The sequence below is a fragment of the Notechis scutatus genome, chromosome 3, assembly GCF_049901735.1.
Source record: "Notechis scutatus isolate UNSWTSFEM ecotype Mainland chromosome 3, rNotScu1.2, whole genome shotgun sequence".
NCBI classification, from domain to species: Eukaryota; Metazoa; Chordata; class Lepidosauria; order Squamata; family Elapidae; genus Notechis; species Notechis scutatus.
The window spans coordinates 204,349,495-204,369,341 of record NC_142011.1 but is presented as its reverse complement, the minus strand read 5'-3'; the positions used below and the strand labels follow the sequence as shown (position 1 = coordinate 204,369,341).

General features: G+C 42.7%; 1 protein-coding gene across 6 annotated transcripts in view; it reads left to right on the top strand.

The window, feature by feature from the left end:
* Window positions 1–19,847, top strand: part of TRAPPC9 (trafficking protein particle complex subunit 9) — a 315,827-nt gene that overhangs the window by 73,623 nt on the left and 222,357 nt on the right. For all 6 annotated transcript variants that reach the window (XM_087962255.1, XM_087962252.1, XM_087962256.1 and 3 more), the window contains one exon: window positions 19,690–19,832. In XM_087962255.1, coding sequence (XP_087818381.1) covers window positions 19,690–19,832 — 143 coding nt within the window. The remainder of the gene's footprint in view (window positions 1–19,689; window positions 19,833–19,847) is intronic.

Sequence of the window (19,847 nt, the reverse complement as noted above, 5' to 3'; positions counted from 1 at the left end):
ATTAAATCTCATCAATTCTTTAAATGCCCAGAAGGGGCATGCTATGGATCCTGTCGGCCAAAAACTTTGGTTGGCACGGGGTCCAGGAGAATGGCCTTGTCTGCTATGACTTTCACTCTGTGGAACATCATGATAGAGCCATGGTGGCACAGTGGCTAGAATGCAGTATTGCAGGCTAATTCTGTCGACTGCCAGCAGTTTGGGTCTCACCGGATGAAGGTTGACTCGGCCTTCCATCTTTCCGAAGTCGGTAAAATGAGGACCCGGATTGTTGGGGGCATATATGCTGACTCTGTAAGCCACTTATGGTAAAGCACTATAAAATGATATCTATAAGTACTATTACTATGGCCACCATGTCCCTTGAGCAGAGGTATAACCCCCAAAGCGCCTCAAAATGGACTCTGCCGATTGGGTTGGGGTTGCAATGCGGGCATCCCTTGCCGAAGGCAATTGATAGAATGAGAAGACGATTCCTCTTCCACCTCCTGTCTATGTAGTGCTTCCTATTTTTAGCCGGTTGTTATTAATTTTTAATGCTCTTGCTTTTAATACTTTCGCGCTTTAATATTTTACGTTGCTGTTTTCATGATGTCGCAAGCTGCCCAGAGTCGCTCAACAGAGAGAAGGGCGCCACGTAAATTTAATAAACAAACAAAATCGATTTATATCCCTCAGGAAACTGGTTTAGCTCATTCTCGGCTTAGGACCGCAATTGAGCCCAGCATGTCCATCGTGAAGTGAAACATTCACTAAGTGAGTTTTGCCCCATTTAACAACTATTTTTTGCCACAGTTTTTAAGCGAGTCACTGCAGTTGTTCAATTAGTCAGTGAACCTGGCTTCCCCATTGACTTCTCTTGCCAGAAGGTTGCAAAAGAGGATCACGTGACCCCAGGAGACTTCAACCGTCGTAAATAGGAGTCGGTTGTCAATTGTGCCTGAATTTTGATCACGTGGCCATGGGGATACTACAATGGTCGTAAGTGTGAATACGGGCCATAAGGCCCTTTTTTCCGTGCCTTTTTAACTTTTTAACGGTCACTAAATGAACTGTTGCAAGTCAAGGACTACCTGTACAGATAGCCCTCCTACAACAGTTCATTTAGTGACTCTTCCAAGTTACAACAGCACAGGAAAAAATGACTTTTACGACCCTTTTTCACACTTATAACCGTTGCAGCATCTCATTGGTCCCGTGATCCAAATTTGGACGCTTGAGAATTGACTCACATTTCTGACCATTGCAGTGTTCAGGGATCACGCCAGAGGTGGTATTCAGCAGGTTCTGACTGGTTCTGGAGAACCGGTAGTGGAAATTTTGACTAGTTTGGCGAACCGGCAAATCCCATCTCTGACTGGCCCCGCCCACCTGTTAGCTTTCCTATATTGCCTTGTTTTTTATCTCAGCTGATTCACGCGGCAGAGCTCAGCTCACTCACCAGCGTTCGGACAGCGTTTGAGTCTGCGCATCCATAGAACCGCTGACAGAACCGGTAGGAAAAAGAAAATTGGAAACCCAACACTGGATCACACAATCCCCTTTGGCGACTTTCTAGCCAGCAAAGTCAACAGGGAAGCCAGATTCACTAAACGGCCACGATCCTAAATGAACAACTGCAGTGATTCATAAAAGGTGGTGGGTCGTAACCTGGGGCCAAATTCGCTTAACCCATATCTCGCTTAGCAACAGAAATGTTGGGCTCGATTGTAGTCGTAAGTCGAGGACTACCTGTACTTAATATTCCGGCCCGTCCTGCCCGTTGGCTTGCTTCCCCCCCGGTGTGTCAGCCCATCATACATTGGTTAAGGAAGCCTCAGCGGAGAGGGAGAGGGAGGGAGGGAGAGGAGGAGAGAGAAGGAGGAAGAGAGGGAGAGAGAGGAGAGAGAGAGAAGCAGAGGGGGGAGGGAGAGGGAGGAGGAGAGAAAGAAAGAAAGAAAGATAGAGGGAGGGAGGGAGAGAAGCAGAGAGAAAAAAAGAAAGAGGGAGAGAAGGAGGGAGAAAGGGAGAGGGAGGGAGAGGAAGAGAGAAGGAGGGAGGGAGAGAGGGAGAGGGACGGAGAAAGAGAGAGAGAGAGGGAGAGAGAGAAGGAGGGAGGGAGGGAGAAAGATGGAGGGAGAGAAGGAGAGAGAGAAAGGAAGATAGAGGGAGGGAGAAAGGGAGAGGGAGGGAGAGGAAGAGAGAAGGAGAGAGAGAGAGGGGGAGAGAGAGAGAGAAGGAGGGAGGGAGGGAGAAAGATAGAGGGAGGGAGAGAAGGAGAGAGAGAAAGGAAGATAGAGGGAGGGAGAAAGGGAGAGGGAGGGAGAGAGGGAGACGGAGGGAGGGAGAGAAAGAGAGAGAGAGAAAGAGGGAGGGGAGAGAGAGGGGGAGGGAGGGAGAGGGGTAAAGAGAGGGGGGAGAGGCGTGTCACAGAATTGTTGTCCTGCCTGTCTTGCCTGCGCCGTAAGATGTTCATTTTGAACTACACGGAGGGAGAAATTGAAATTCACCTGATGTGGGCATGAGAGAGAGAGAGGGGGGGGGAGAGAGAGAGACAGAGAGACAGAGACAGAGGGCTTCTCGGGCCAAGTGTTCAAACTCAGCCTTGCAGGACTATATTTAGACTGCCGCTGTCGGTCTTGTGCTGTTTTTAAACATTCAGCTGAGATTGCTGATAGGGGTATTTATATCCGTTCTGCCGGTTGCCACCTGCCGCATAAACTCCCTTACCATTCTATACTATTCCCAGAGACCCCACTACGGTTTACCCTGGCTCCCTTCGTTTAAGGACATGGTGATACATCCGTACTCTTTCCGGAAACGTGCATATTAATGTACATTTTTATTTTTATTTTATTTTTAAAATTTTTAATTTTGCAAGGATAACTTGACAGGCAGATTAACCCAGTTAGCAGGAGCCCGTTAAAGCTGTCTGCCTTTTCAAACAGTTTTTTTTCATGTCAAGGTAAAAACCTAAAAGTAGAATGCTTTTTGAGTTATTTATGGGCAGCCTTGTAGGTTTTTTTTTTCCTTCCTTTTTTCCAGAGCTAGAATTTTTATTTGTTTGCCAATTTGGGGCGAGGGGGGGGGAGGGGAGAAGCCCCACTGTTGCTAGGATACAGATATTTCAGAAAGTGAACTTGGCCGGGCAGTTGCCATAGCATTGCACCAAATAAATACGGTGTTATCTCTTTATTGATTCCCCAGATTGGGGTGTGTGTGTGTGTGTGTGTGTGTGTGTGTCTGCATTTGAATTTTGCTCTGCATTGTGGCGGTAGTTGTATGGAGCTTGGGTACCTAGGTTGAAACTTGAATCAGTTTTGAACCCGAAAATCGCTTGACGGAGGAAGGATAAGTCGTGCTACTTACATAATCTTGGGAAACAGTTGCAGTTTGATGCATTGAGCTCAATCACAATGGAGCTGGAAGGGACTTTGGAGGTCTTCTAGTCCAACCCCCTACACAAGCAGGAGATCCCATACAATTTGAAACATGTGGCTGTGCGGTCTCTTCTTAAAAGCCTCCCGTGATGGAGCGCCCACAATTTCTGGTGGGAAGCTGTTCCACTGGTTGATAGTCCTCACTTTTAGGAAGTTTCTCCTTAATTCCAGGTTGCTTCTCTCCTTGATGAGTTTCCATCCATTGTTTCTTGTCCTGCCTTCTGGTGCTTTGGAAAATAAATGGACCCCCCTCCTCTTTATGGCAGCCCTTCAAATACTGGAATCCTGCTATCAAGTCACCCCTAGTCCTTCTTTTCTCTAGACTAGCCATACCCAGTTCTTGCAACCACTCTTCGTATGTTTTAGTCTCCAAGGCTAAGTTCGTTTTGATTATGTAGTTAGTTAGTATGAAGTTAGCTTTGATTATGTAGCTTGCACAAAGATAAAATGCTAATACGGACAGTTCTCGAGTTTACAGCCACTCATTCAGTGACCATTCAAAAGTGTGATGGGGCTGAATGAGGAGGGGGGGGGGACATAGGATTGGCCTGCAGAGTTGCAGACGTGACAAGGTCCCCGTGGTTGCGCGATCATGATCCAGGCGCTTGGCGAGCAGTTCACAGTTACAATATTGCGCTTTCCCACAGTCGCGTGACTTCCAACATTATTCTATGACACGGGCCACCTTACAACCCGAAGCAACACAGTGCAGGTTCTTTGTGAAAAAATTTCTTTGTTTTTTAAAAAAAGAAGTGATTTGTAAGCTGATTTTTTTGAACTCTCCGGTGTTTAAATGTTGCTGTTTCACTCTCAATTTAGGACTGAATAATCACGGGGTCTTCTTTTTTTGGGGAGGGGGGGCAATAACAGGCAGACCCTGCTACCTGTTTAAATCCACATGTTTCTCTTAAGTCTTTTTTTTTTTTTTTAACAAAAACCTGCATTTCTAATTGCCCGGTTGACATTTAAAAGCCTTCGACTTCTCTATTGATAAATGTTTTTGTAACCCTGTAATTCTTTTCCTGGCCTGTTTATAGCCATCTCAAGCCTTAACCAAGTGCCTCTTTTGATGACCTCTAGATGTTTGAAGTTACGGAGCAGAAGGAGTATAATTATACCCATTTGGAATTTAGCTAGATCACCCTGGTTAATATTGTTTCTCTTCGAAAAAGTCATTGGGGAGTTTCTAATGACGGCACCAAGGCTCCAGTTATTAGTTCTGGTTGAAAGATGTTTCCTTGGTGTAACAGCAAGAGGTTTTAGGGGCTCAAGCAGATTTCCACTCCTCAAAGCACACAAGAGTTTTTCATTCCACGTCCTTTTTCTTTGCAAATTCCTTTGCTTGTTCCCCGAAATTATAAAGCAGTTTTTGTCCCCGTTTCCAAGCTCCAAACTGTTTATTTCTCCCTTGGCTTTAATGTCTCCTTACACTTTTTTCTTCTTCTAGTTTTCCAATACAGGTAAGTCCTCGACTTAACAACCGTTCATTTAGTGACCGTTTGAAGTTATAACAGCGATGAAAAAAGTGACTTACGGCCATTTTTTTACCGTTATGACCTTTGCAGCATGCCCGTGATCATGTGATCAAATTTCAGGGGCTTGGCAACTGGTTCATACTTATGACGGTTGCAGTGCCCCCAGGGTCACGCGATCCCCTTTTGCGACTTTCTAAAGAAGCCAAGTCAATGGGGAAGCCAGATTCACTTAACAACCGTGTTGCTAACTTACCAACTGCATTGATTTACTTAATGACTGTGGCAAGGAAGGCCGTAACATGAGGCAAAGTTCACTTAGCAAATGTCTCGCTTAGCAACATAAATTTGGGGCTCAATTGTGGTTGTAAGTCGAGAACTACCTATAATTTAGACGGGTTAAATTATCTCCTTTCTTTTTTTTCGTTTCAGGAAGAGAAAGAGACTGATTCTGGATTTCGGGAGAGATAAAGGCATAAAAAATGCTGATGTTGCACCAATCACGCTTCATTACTTGAAGCGTAATAAGCATTCAGTGGTGTTTTTGACAGGATAATGGGTACTTAAGTGAGTCAGCAGTTTCCTCTTTCGACAGGTGGACAGAAGGACAAGGAAAGGACAAGCAGCAAGGATTTAATTAAGGCACTCAATTTCAGGAATTGGAGGGTTGTTACTTTCAGTCTGGATTCAAATTGAATATTGCCTGGAGAGAATAATTTGGGGTTCCAACTTGAGTCGGGACTGTGCAAGAATAAATACAAATGAGATCTAGAAAGCTGTGAGGAAGGAAGAAATATTTAGTCCTAAAAGCAAAAGAGTTTGCCTTTAGGGGCAACTGCAGAAAAATGGGGTACAGCAGCCGCCTTTTATAGGGGAGATTCTCCTGGTGTGGAATTGTCCACATGCTAATTTTAGGGGGATACTTGAGGGGCACATGTGTGTGTGTGTTTAGGTATGTCTGTGGTCTTTATTCTTGTGAACATGCTGGGAGACCTAATTTAATTAACTCTTATTTGTGTTTGCAGACCTTATCCTTTGATATGTGGATTAGGTCTGGGTAGCTTATTTGGAGGTTTGAGGAAACTTGGGTAAAAGATTCCCCCCCCCCCCCATTTGCTATTTTTACTTGATTAGTTTAGTTTCAGCTTGACTGTCAATTATCTAGTGGAGACTAGTGATTCTCATTCCGTTGTGGAATCTGTTAATGTTTTAAGGGAAGATGGAAACAGTATAAAGAATAAAATAGAGTTTGATATAAAACGTCAATATTTCTACATAAATATTGCTGAGTAAAGTTTACTTTTTTAAGTAGGCGTCATACTTTTGGATAAGGATAGCTTGGAAAAACCATAAAGTAGGTAGTTCTTGACTTACGACTATAATTGAGCCCAAAATTTCCATTTGCTAAGTGCGACAAATGTTACGCGAGTTTTGCCCCATTTTACAATCTTTCTTGCCAGAGTTATTAAGCAAATTCACTGTAGTTGTGAGGTGAATGTCGCAGTTATTAAGTGAATTGGTTTCCCCATTGACTTGGCTTGTTAGAAGGTCGCAAAAATGGAACACATGACCCCCAGGACACTGCAACCGTCATAAATATGAGTCAGTTGCCAAGCAGCCAAATTTTGATCACGTGACCATTGGGGGAGTCTACAACAGTGGTAAATTTGAAAAACGGTCATAAGTCACTTGTCAGGGCTCCAATAAATCCACCCCCATTCAAATCATGTCTCTATCCGCATCGCTCAGAGTAAAAAAAAATATGATTTATTAGAAGTGGCCATATTGGCGTTAGCTGGATGCAGCCGACACTAAAATGCATCATTCATTTCCCCCTTGACCCTGGTCTCCCCCCCCCCCCCGATGTATATTCTCCAATGGGACACATCCATAGCCAAGAGTCATCAATCATGCTCTCCAGTAATAATCTTGCGCACCGACAACTTTGGGCTGCCCAAGTGATTATCTGAGGCATTTGCGGAATGCACTGTTTCCCCCCCCCACTCCCTTTTTGCTGGCAGCTAAAAAGACCAAAGGAGTATCTTTTTAGTTGACATCACCTTTTTCAGTGTTGTTGTAACTTCCAATGTCCAACCGTCACTAAACTACCTGTCAATGTACTTCAAATTGCAAACTAACAACTATTTTGAGGGTAGCTGGTATAGGTCTCATGCTTTTGAGCAGAGGGTTGGACTAGAAGATCTCCAAGGTCTCTTCCAACTCTCTGTTATTCTGTTAAAGTTACTTTTCTCTGATCTACTTTCCAGAATCATAGCATAGCATTCTATGTATGTATGCCCTGAGCATCTATGTGCTGATGTTATGGCATTAAATTTGGTTATTCCTTACCAGATTGTTTTCAACATGGCCTCTGCTCTTTTTATTAAATCATGGCCACAGATAAATGTTACCTATACCTTCTATAGACCTATACCTTCTATACCTCCAGAAGATCTTCTGTGTTCTCCACAGTCATAATGTTACCCCCAATTAAATCATGAATCTCAAGCCAAACTTCCAAAACTTCAAAAGGATTTATTGGGAGTTAACATGTCCGGCACTGCCTGGGTGCAGCTGACTCTGAGACACATCATTCATTGTCACCCATGACTTTGGTTTCACCCCCACCCCTTGGATGTATCATAATTGATATTCTCCAATGGGGCACATCCATAGCCAAGAGTCATCAATCATGTTCTCCAGTTAGATATTTGCACAGCAGAAACTTCCGTCACCTAGTTACTATCTTTGAAAAACTATTTATGGAATGCACTTTGGATTTCCAAGCTGCCGCACTGCTCTTTCAAACCCCTTTCCCCCCTCCCTTTCTGTTGGCAACTCTGAAAAGACCATGGAAATATTTTATGAGTTAACGCATGAGGTCTTAAGAAATATGAAATACAGCTAAATAAATGCAAATCGGGTTTGCCTGCGACTCTGTGTGCACCGTGCTCTGAGGCTTATATCATTTAGATGTTCTGTGGTCCATTGTACTGAGGATGATAAACATCTGTTCTGCTTCCTGGGCACTTCTGTTCCCCTTTTCCTGATGTTCTGATTGTGCAGGTTCCTTGTGGGGTGGGGAGAAGAAATATATTTGCATAATTACATTTAGTACACCACCTACGACCATTGCTGAGCAATATTGGCCTGTGTTTATAACATCACACATAAGCTAGTGAAATTAATTCTGTGTACAGCTACCTTCTCGAGGCTTCCTTGGTGAAATGTATGGCAATTAAGCTTCAAAATAGTGTGAAGCATTAGGATTACATTAAAAGAGCGGCACAATTCATCAAGTCTTTTTTTCTGGGTTTGATTTCAAAGTGTTACTCCTAACATTTAACTCTTTAAGCAACTTAAGAGCCAAACTAGCCGAAAAGCCATCAATTTTATTACACATCTAGACTAATTACTGAGATAATCATGAAAGTCCCTGCAAATTTTTATAAGGTTTAAAAGAAAAGGGGCTTTTTAAAACATATATCTACTGCTGAACCTGTTGTTGATGGAGATTCTCAATCATCCAGTTCATGATTTTCCCAAAAGGTTAACTAGATTCCCTTGGGTTTTTTTTTTCTTTGAAGATGTTTTGCTTCTCATCCAAGAAGTTTCTTCAGTTTTGACCATTGTCTTTCAATTGCTAATGGATTGCTGAATCTTCTCCTGATGAGTTTGTTCTCCTGTGTTGTGCCAGGCAATTTCTGATTGCTGTTGTTAGGCTTATTGTTTTACTACTAATCTTTGATCTTCACATTTTCCTGATGTTTTTTCTCACGTTGGGCATCTATGGAAGCACCTTGGATTGCAGGTCTCATGTTATTAGAAAAAATAGTCTCTGGTGAAACGTTTGAATTAACACAGGAATGCCACACTAAATCCAAATTAATATTATTTAGCTGCTGAAACCGACTAAGTCATGGCATGTACAATTCAAGAGGGTGCCAAGTATACCATTTGCTTCCTGGGTAGTGGAGACTTGTGATTCATGCTTATTGTAGTTGTTTGAGTCCAAGTTATGTATTCTTGTATGTATTTTCATTATTTTGGGATTTTTAGATTGCCCTGAGTCTACCAAAATAAGCAGCTGTAGCAAATTTATTTATAATACTGATGCCCGTGATAATGTTACTATTATTTGGGGACATTCCACTTTCTGTATCTCCTTAGGAAAATCGACCAACCAGCATCTCTTCTCGTCTTTGAAATGTGGTACTATTCTGCTCACACTTGCAATCTTTATAAGCTAGGCTATTTTCAGCCAGCTGGAATTTAAAATATTCCTCTTGTACCTGCAAAGTCAATGCTTCATGAGAGTCGAGTACTACACGGTGTGGCTGAGAAAGCAGGCGGAGGACTCGGCCATGCATTAATTAAAATCAATCTCAGATCAGAATAGAGCTGGGGGGTCTTTGAAGGTCTTCTAGTCCAACCCCTGCTGAAGTAGGAGACCCTATACCATTCTCCAGACAAGTGACTATTCAGTCTCTTCTTAAAAACCTTAAAAGTGATGAAGTGCCCATGATTTCTAAAGGCAAGTTATTCCACTAATTATCAGTTCTCACTTTAGTTCCATACTGGTTCTTTCCTTGATTAGTTTCCATCTACAGTTTCTTATCTTGCCTTCTGGTACTTTAGAAAATTTGACCCCTCTCTTCCTTGTGGCAGCCTCCAGTATACTGGAATACTGCAATCCATCCATCCATCCATCCATCCATCCATCCATCCATCCATCCAGAATGGAGCTAGAAGGGACCTTGGAGGTCTTCTAGTCCAACCCCCTACTCAAGCGGAAGACCCTATACCATTTGAGACAAGTGGCTGTCCAGTCTCTTCTTTAAAAGCCTCTGTCATGCCCCTGTTAGAATCTGATTGAGGGGGAGGCCAAGCAGCTGACAGGGAGTGGGAGTGTGGCTCCGTTGGCTGTGGAAGAAAATGGGGAAGGGCATAGTCCGACTGGGCAGAGCAGGGAAGAGGTAGAGCAAGGGAGAGGGAATTTGGCAGAAGACCCAGGCCCACCCCCTCTTCATCCTAGGGCACGCCGGGAGGAATGGAGAAGGGAACAACGTGAGTTGCATGGCTTACGGGGGAGGAAAGGGCCCTGATTCCCTTCATTAGCTGCAGCTGGGAACACAGTGTTTAAAAAGGGAAGCTGCGCACAGCAAGTTGTTGGGAGCAAATTTTATCTGGTCTCATCATGGCTTATCTGGGTTCCTGGCGTCTTCCCAACTGTGTGAGTGTTGCCGTGCTTTCAAGTCTGAAAGTCCTTCTCCTGCCCTGTCAAGTTAATTACTGCAGCTTGGTTTGTTTGGATTTTTAGTTACAGTCTGTATGTACCTTGTTTGGGATTGAATTTTCTCCAGTTAAAGGCTGTTCCTGGGAGAGTTTTTCTCCAGCCGAAGGTAACCTGGACATTGGGGGCAAAGTTGGAAATAATAAAGAGACTTCTTGCTTACTTGACTGTGTTGCCTTTGTGCCACACCCTGGGTCACTACAGCCTCCAGTGATGGAGCACCCAAAACAGCAAGCTGGTTAATTGTCTTCAGTTAGGAACTTTCTCCTTAATTTCAGGTTGCTTCTATCCTTGATTAGTTTCCATCTGTTGCTTCTTGTCCTGCCCTCAGGTGCTTTGGAGAATAAGTTAAACACACACCCCCTCTCTTCTTTGTGGCAGCCCCTCAAATACTGGAATCTTGTATTAAATGAAACAATCAATCCTGTAATGATGAAACGATGACTGATTAAACAATCCATCTTAGGTTTTCTTCCTCCCCCATTGCTCCTCCTGCTGTGTTGTTATATAAAGAGATGATGCCATTTCAGTGCTCAGGGGTCTGATAGGACATTCATAGAATGGAGCCAAGCACATGGCCTCGTGCACATGCTGTCGCTAAAATTCTGCTTTCCATGCCTTGCGTTTTAAAAGAAAGCTTTCACAGCTTGGCAGAACCATTGTAAGTAATTGTGCCCCATAACATTTGGTCAGCATACAGCTAAACCGTTCAAGCTCTCAAGGGCAATTAACCTCACTGAAGGCTTGCTTTAAATAGAGAACTATTTTAAGCCCTTAGAACAGAAACAGTCCCTCTGATCTTGTTGCGTGGTTTTGCATATATCTCAGCAGCTTCAGATTTATTAGATGATCAGACAGCGAGTCACACCAGTGAGCAAAAAGGGCATTTTGGTCAATCATATTTGTTTCAAGTAGTTTTATAGAAGTTATAGGCAATCTGTGTGTGTTGGTTTAGCTTTTGGAGGAATCGATAGTTAAAAAGCAGCTATTTTTCAGGATCAGTCTTCCTCACAGCTTACTACATTTTAAACAGTGAGATGCCCACAGGGATAATGCCATTGCACGAAGTTTATAGGGTATGACTAATTTTCTTTTCTTTTCTCTCTCGTAACTTGATTTTTGCAAAGTCTAACTGTGTCCCAAGTGTTCTTCCTTTGCCAACTTTGGGCTAACATTCCTTTGTTATCTTTTCCTCAGAGATTGTAGTTCACACTTCATGCTGAACTGGAATATTTTTCTCACCTGGATATTCATTTTTCCAAGACTATTTTTTATGTGTTTGAGGGACACCAAAAATTAATTTGTCATCGTTGCAGGCTGGCTGCTTTGATCTGCAAAAAGAAAAAGAAAAAAACAGTGCTATTTCTAGTAATGTTAATATACTGGACGGTTGCTCTGGACTGATGAAATTTTAGGAAGCATTGTGCCCATTTTTCTGTAAGTTCAGAAACAACTACAAATTTGCCTTTGCTGATTTTTGCCGTATCCTCCTTTTGCAGAGTTATGAAACGCATACACGCACACATAAATACAGAGTAGATAGATGCTTTGGGGATGTTGGAGGTCTTCTCAGCAATCTAGAAAAGAAAAGGATAAGAGATAAGCCAAGAAGGGAACTCTAGGCTGGGCAGACCAGTTGCAGGAGAAAATTGTAACCATTGGCCTTTTTGGTAAAAAACTTTTGTAATGGGTTACCCACAAGTGATGTTTTAGGACAGGATTCAAAACCGCTCCAGATGGTTTACAGTCCCTCTCCCACTCCACTGTCTCCCATAAAACCAAGTTCTAAATATACCCTGTTTCTCCCAAAATTAGACCTAACCAGAAAATAAGCCTAATATGTCTTTTGCAGCAAAAATTAATATAAGATCCGGTCTTATTTTCGGGGAAACATGGTATTTTTCAGGTAGAGAGTACCTTTGTAGTAATTGAGCAACACCCATTATATGTGATTGACTGTCCATATGTTCATATACTCCATCAATAAATGTTTAAGGCAGGTGTCCCCAACCACCGGTCCAGCGGAACAAGTCCCTACCGGGCCGCTGGTTTGCTGGGCGCCGCCATCTTTTTGATGAAAAAGTGCTTCGGTGAGCTTTTCCGGGTAGAAAGCTCACCGGAAGCACTTTTCATTAAAAGATGGCAGCGCCAGCGCTTCGATGAGCTTTCGGGTGAAAGCTCACCGGAAGCCTTTTTCATCAAAAGATGGCGGTGCCAGCGCTTCCGGTGAGCTTTTCTGGGTAGAAAGCCATTTCTGCCGGAAAAGCTCACGAAGCTGGCGCCCCATCTTTGATGAAAAAGTGCTTCGATGAGTCACCGGAGCACTTTTTCATCAAAAAGATGGCGGCGCCCAGCTGATGCCGGTACCGGGCCGTGGCGCCCAGCTGATGCGGTGCCGGGCGCGCGCATAAAAAAGGTTGGGGATAACTGGTTTAAGGAACAGGCACCCAAAAGTGCTTTTTCCAAAAGGCAACTGAACTTTCTCAGTTATTTTCTTTGAAAACATTTCGTTCCCATCCAAGAAGATTCTTCAGTTTTCAGAAGAAACTTCTTGGATGAGAAACAAAACATTTCAAAGAGAAAAACCAAGAAAGTCCAGTTGCCTTTTGGTTGTCCCATTTTTGGGACAACCATGACCTGGCTGATTGAGAATCTCTGCAGACAGACAATAGGTACCTACATAAATACCAATATTAAACTGAAAGAAGTCAGGTGTGAGCATAATAAACATTTAAGTTTCTGGCAAATACACCCCCCCTCGTTACCTGAAACCCATTTGGTGCCTCAAACCCAACATACTTGCACAGCCCTAGAAACCAGTTGAACGATAAAAAGCAGTTCCAAATAGAGCGGTCTTCAAGTGGAACCAGTGACCAGAAGGGTGATCGACTCATGTTCATAAGAAGCATTGGATAGCTATCCAAACAAGATGCTTTATTTTGGATTCCAAGACGGCGCATTTGTCAGCATTCCAAGTAATAGATCCATAACAAGCAAAACTCCAAGGCAGGTCGATTCCTCAAAGAATAGCTTTATTGGATATATCATATTGGAACATATCTGGTGAAAACTGACTCTGAAGTTTCCTGTGGTTTTTGCCTAATTAAAAGTAAAAGTTTTTCTGCTTTCTCAAAACAGTCATTCACATGGTCCAGTCACCGTGCAGATTGACAGCTGGGTGGCATCACTCCGCCTTCCTCTGACCAGGTGTGAGAATGTCCTTGGTTCCCAAGAGAAAATATTTCGTTTTGGCCCTCATCTCAAATTCCCCCCCCCTCCCTATCCCTCAGCTCCAGTATGGCAACACTGAAGCTGTCAAAAATAGCTTCGGTCAAGTTAGCTTCAGGGTTGACAGCATGCTGTTGAGACTCTCTGCCTCAAGGGCCCCAATCAATTAGAACAGGCATGTCCAAAGTCCAGCCTGGGGGCCAATTGTGGCCCCTTTTCAAATTTCGAGCGGTCCGCAGCCTCTTCTCCCTGCCAGCTCAGCCTGTCACACATCCCCACCGGCCGGCATTTTTCCCAATTAATGTTAATGGTTCAAAGAATGTCAGACCGAATGGTCAGCCCCCACACATTTTCATCTCACCAAATCTGGCCCTCCTTGCAAAACGTCCCCAAATATCTGGCTACGGACCAATACTGGTCTGTGGCCTGTTAGGAACCAGGCTGGGCAAGCGAGTGAAGCTTCATCTTCATATGCACGAGATCTAGGTAGCACGTGACTCCCTGGCCATACAAAAATGGTTCTCCTTGGTCCCTGGTACCAGGGGTGGGATTCTACCAGTTTGCACCTATTCGCTAGAACCGGTTGTTAACATTCTAAGCAGTTAGAAGAAATTACTGGCCTAATCCTGTAAGGAAGGCAGGAAGGAAACATTCTGGGGTTGCTTACAGAAACTGCCTTTCCATTAACCCTTATTACATTCTTGGCAGGACTAGACTTCCTGTCTCTGGAGTTTTTTCCCCCTCCTTTGCTGGTACTTTGCTTGTATGGAGTGACCGTTCAAAGTTACAATGGCACTGAAAAAAGTGACTGATGACCATTTTTCACACTTATGACTGTTGCAGCATCCCCACAGTCATGAGAGGCCAGGCAAGGAGATGTGTGCCTCGATATGAATGATATTGAGTTGACCACGCCCACAGAACCGGTTGTTAAAAAAATTGAATCCCACCCCTGCCTGGTACCCAAAAGATTTGAGGTCCACTGAATTAGAAAAAGAATTCATGTCCCGTCCTCAATGGTTCAGGTTTAGTTCTTTACATTAAGGCGATGGAATTCCGTCTGTTTTCCCACAAGTCATTCATTCATGGGGTTTATCTCTATATTGCAAATAGAAAACCACCGTTCATCAATTTAATAATATTTTCCATTATGTTCTGTGCTGCACTTTAGATGTGCTTTCGGTGCAGTGAATGGGCCTCTAGCTTTCGGTGCAGCGAATGGGCCTCTAGCTGCGAAGTCTGCATTAAGGTTAATGGACGTCGCACAGTAAGATCACGGACACTTTTGCTGTAAATTTACCTCACTGCAGGTAACCATTACTTCTCAAGGTCTTGAGAATAGGAAGAGCTGTAGAACAACGCAGCTGTTTGACACTCCCCCCTCCCCAGATCCAAACTTTCTTTCTCAGAAAACCGCTAACCCCTTTCACGAACGCCGTGTTCCATTTTTTATGACATTTTTAATTTCAAGACTTGGGGGCGGGGGGAGAAACGGGACTGAAGTAATTCATGTGAAAAGCCAAACAAAGCCATCAACACTCCAGAAGGCCAGTTTTCTGTGAGTCAGTGGGGCAGGTCAGGTTAAGTGCTTTGAGGTTGGGAGCACTGAATGGAACCCAGTGGATTTCTACATTATTGCTATGATGGTTGGTCAGCCAAAGGTTTAGTCTTTATTTGGCGTTTTTATTCACCTATTAAATCCACTGTGTGTTTCTGTAGGAGTGGTGGCCTAGAGGTGGAGCTCTCAACTCGCAATCGGGAGGCTGTGAGTTTGATCCTAGGTAGAGGCAGATATTTTCTCTCTCTGGGCACAATGAGAATATATCTGCTGAACAAAACTCCGCATTGGCAACAGGAAGAGCATCCGGCCATTAAAACACTCTGCTACCTCCATTCAGTTGCTCAGACTCCACCCCACAATAGATTATGGGGTAGTTAAAAGATGATGATGATTTGCGTGTTTGTGTATTTGACGTGTGTGTCAACTCAAGGCAATGAACATACATAATGCTCCTTCCTCCTCCTGTTCCCCTCCCCATAACAACAACCAGTTGAGGTGGGTTGGGTTGAGAGAGAGTGACTGGTCTAAGGTCACCCAGCTAACTTTCATGCCTAAGGCAGGACAGGAGCTCACCGTCTCCTGGTTTTTAGACCAGCAACTTCACCGCTACACCAGCAATATTTTGAAGATGTATTGATGGAGAAGGCAGGTTTTTTTTCTTCAACCTTGTTTTCTTTAAGAATTCCATCATCCTCAGCCAATATGATCCAAAGTCAGCAATTATAAAAATGTAATTAGACATCTGGAGGGCAGGATGTGATGACAATAATTGTAATCAAAGCCTCTGAAGTCAAATGTAATTAGCTAATTAATATTTACAATACAGTACATAATTTGTATTTTCGATTCCACAAGTTTTGGCTGGCTTTCAACAATGTATAAATTAAACTAATTAAAAATGGCATTCTAAAAAAAACAAACCCCACCCAATATTTTACTTTCTTTGGGTTTTAGAATCCAAAGTTCCTTTCACCCAACAGTCAGATTACAGGAAACTCAGACATCCAACTAAGGAAATGATGGATTTCATCTGGATCCCCATATATTTGCAGATTCTTTCTCTTCCTTGTTGTGCATTTTTCTTTATGTATTTAAGAGTGGTTATCACTTACTAGCTGATGAAAAGGAAAATGAATTCATTAGGTACCAGAAGTCCTTAGCCTAGGACCACAATCGAGACCAGAATTTCTAATACTAAGCAGGGTGGTTGTTAAGAGTGCCCGATCATATTTTGCACCGGTTTTTAAGAGAATCACTGCAGTTGTTCAATTAATTTGGCTTCCCCTGCTGACTTCGCTTGTCAAACGTTGGTTGGGAAAATCATAGTAGATATCACATGTTCCCAGTACCATCATAATGACAGGTCTTTTGATGAGCAGCTGAATGTTGATCATGTGACCTTGTGGTTGCTGCAAACGGACATAAGTAGAAGAATTGATTGTAAGTCATTTTTTTCAGTATCGTAACTTTGAACGGTCACTAAATGAATGAGGGAGGGAGCAGTCCTTTTCTCTGACTAATTGTCACCACACTCAATTCATTTGTAAGGTTCCTAACTTTACACGAGGACACATTTAGAATTCTCTTTACATGAGAATTTGTGTCTATGGAGATTCTCAGTCATCCAGGTTATGGTTGTTCCAAAGGTGCTTTTTTTTTTTCAAGAGGCAACTGGACTTTCTGGTTTGTCTTTGAAGATGTTTCGGTTCTCATCCAAGAAGCTTCTTCAGCTCAGACTGGATGATGGGGAATGGAAGAATCTATACTTCTTGCAAGCAGCTGGTCATTTGCATTCTTTTAGAGAGTAGTTGAGGCCACCTGGAGGTTTGCCTATGTCATCAGAGGTCATTTATGTCAAAATTGAACAGCTCTCTCTCAGCAGAGGGGGTAGGGATGCAACATCATTCATCTCCAGTCTACAATACAGTCCTTTCAACCGTTCCAAGAAGGCTCCACGCCTGTTTGCACCACTCATTAGACCCTGATGACACAGATAAACCTCCAGGTGGCCTCAACGGCTCTCTAAAAGGATGTCAATGACCAGCTGTCTGAAAGGAATATAAATCCTTCCATTTCCCCACCATCCAGTCAGAGCTGAAGAAGCTTCTTGGATGAGAAGCGAAACATCTTCAAGGAAAAACCAGAAAGTCCAGTTGCCTCTTGAAGAAGCACCTTTGGGATCTTCAATTGGTGTACTTTTCCCACTTGAGTTTAATGGAGAGCATTGTCTCATCATCTAGTTCAGGGGTCTTCAAAACTTGCCAAGTTTGAAGACCCTCGATCTAATTAAATGCTATAAAAAAATCCTTTCGTTTCACTTTAGTGTCCATTTCTGTTGTAGATTAGACTGGTTTTGCTTTACTTCTGAAACCGTTTTCCCCTCGGCTTCTTTTTCACATCTGATAGTTATTTATAGGAAACAGCGCCTCTGGGATTTTCCAGATAGAAGATGAGTCTGAGCAGAAAATGCTTTGGACAGGGAAAATGTTTCTGCTTGGGATTTTATAAAATGTAATGTAAATGTTGAGGTTGATTTAAACAATAGACTAACCTCATATACAGTTTAACTTTAAGTGTTAAGACTTCAAAACAAAAGATCAGACAAGCATTGTCGTCTGTTTTACAAAATTGGACACAATTGTCATTGTCACAAGTAACAGGTTTGGTAGATGTGAAGGTAGCTTCACTGCAAAATTGCTTTAAATAAATGATCTGGAACTGTTATTTGTAAAATCTTGCTTAATTTGGCAGTCTTCCATATGAATAATACCAAGAAAAGTACACGGATAGACATGAACTTACCTTGAAGATTTATTATACAAATACATTGGATGTTTACTAATATTTTTATTGTTGTCTAGAAGTAAACTTTCTGTCCATTGCCAAGTATCCAAAAGGCAAAAAGAATTAAATTATATTCAGTGAAGCCAGAGGCTCCCTCCTCAAAATGGTGATACAATCTGGCAGTTAATGTATTAATACAGCACAAGTTTGTATTAATACAATTTGTAAAGCTTTTAAGGACAAAGGGTAGCATTGGAGCTCCAACTTTTCCAGGTCTCAGTGCTTTCTCAATAGGGGTGCAGAGAAAGGGTCAATCCGGTTCTTTCCTTAAGAATTAAATCAATTCAGCTTTTGTCCCATTGGCAAATAATGGAGGTGATGATTGCAAGTGGACTTTGTTCCAGTATATTGTGACTTTTTTAATCTCTGTGAATTCATATTTGACCAGCCAGAGAAAGAAACTACCTGAAATGAATCTAAGCTAAAACTTTTAATTAACTAAATCTCTCTATGGACATACCCAGGTTTGCACTGATTGAAACCTGATTCAATTAGGATACTTTCATATCTGTATGCAGAGGTGGGCTGCTGTCAACTTTGGAAATCTCATTCAACGCTGCCACATAGCTTAAGAAAGTAGGAGGGGGGTGATTCCTTTTGAGTAGCTCTAAGTAGACAAAATAGAATTCTTTTGTTAGTTCAAGGTCATGAAGTGTGGCGCAGGGGAACAAAAAGGATCTTTGGGATTGGTTCATGTGATGTGATGATGGGGGGAAAGGGGATGCGTTGTAGGTTGGGACGTTGTGGAAAGTTCCGAGGAATTTAGTTCCGAGATTCCACAGATGTGCCAGGTGCTATTCTAATAAAGGTACTTTTGAGATGACGCTTGTCTCGGAGTTACTGATTGGAATGGAGGTTTGCTGGAACGCTGACAGGTTGTCCTTACATTAACAACCGGTTCACTAGTTATATATGGAAAGGATAGCGTAGGGGCGGGTGGACGTGCCCAGCCAGTGATCACAACTACCAGTTCTCCTGAACCAGTGTGACCAGGCAGTGTGTCTGTATACCCTCTGGAATATCCTGACTCCCCCTCAGGGTGTAATTTGTCCCTACCCTCCTATCCTTCTGCAAAAGCCTAAAGCTCTGCCAGTTGGCCTGGGGCCCAACAGTGGAGCTTTTCACTGGAGATGGTTGCTTAGACTAACTTGCTGACCCACACTTCCCCCCTGAACTTCCAGCTCCCTCTCCACCCATCTTTTTTATTTCATATTATTGTACTTCCTTTGTTTATTTTTTATTGTTTTAGTCCTTTGCTATTGTTACATGTACAAGTTTAATCCGTTTTATTGTTGTAAACCTCCCAAGATTAGCCACAGTGAGACGGTTGACAAATTTTAACAAACAAATCTGTCTCCTGCTTTGTGGCTGTAACCTTTCATTGGGCCGAAACAGTGCACTATAGGGCAACCGTTTTTGAACCAAGGTATCTGAAATGGACTAACATACAGAATGCATCCAAAAGGTTATCAGCAATAATCAAGCCAGCAGGAAGTCAAAAGTTGCTCTTACTCCCAAGTTTAAACTTGTATGTTTAAGCTCTCTATAAGAATCTGAACTATTAACAGCCAAAGCAAACTGGCGGTAGATAAGAATTAATGGAAGTCAAAGTGGGCTGGACTTAGATCTCTTGTGGGTGGGAAGGAACTCAAGACTGATAATTCATTTGACCCCACCCTTGGGCTCAGCCTGATCATCTCCTATACAACATCTCCTTAATGTTGAAATTCTGCATTTGATGATATGTTTATCATGTTACACAGGTAATTAGATACTTACATGTTTGGGTAAAGCGTTTGAAGCTATCTGAACAACGTAGAAACGAATAGCACCATGGCAGAAATAAATAGATTTTAACCATTCCATTTTTAGACGCTGGAAGCCATCTTGAATTTCAGATACTCAGGAGGCCCTGGACATATTGATGGATATTATAGGAACTTGTCCCTGGGACTTCATGTGGAAGTTGAGCCATCTGTGTTCTTCACACGTGTCAGTACCTTGCCTGCAACAAGGTAAGTTGTGGTAAT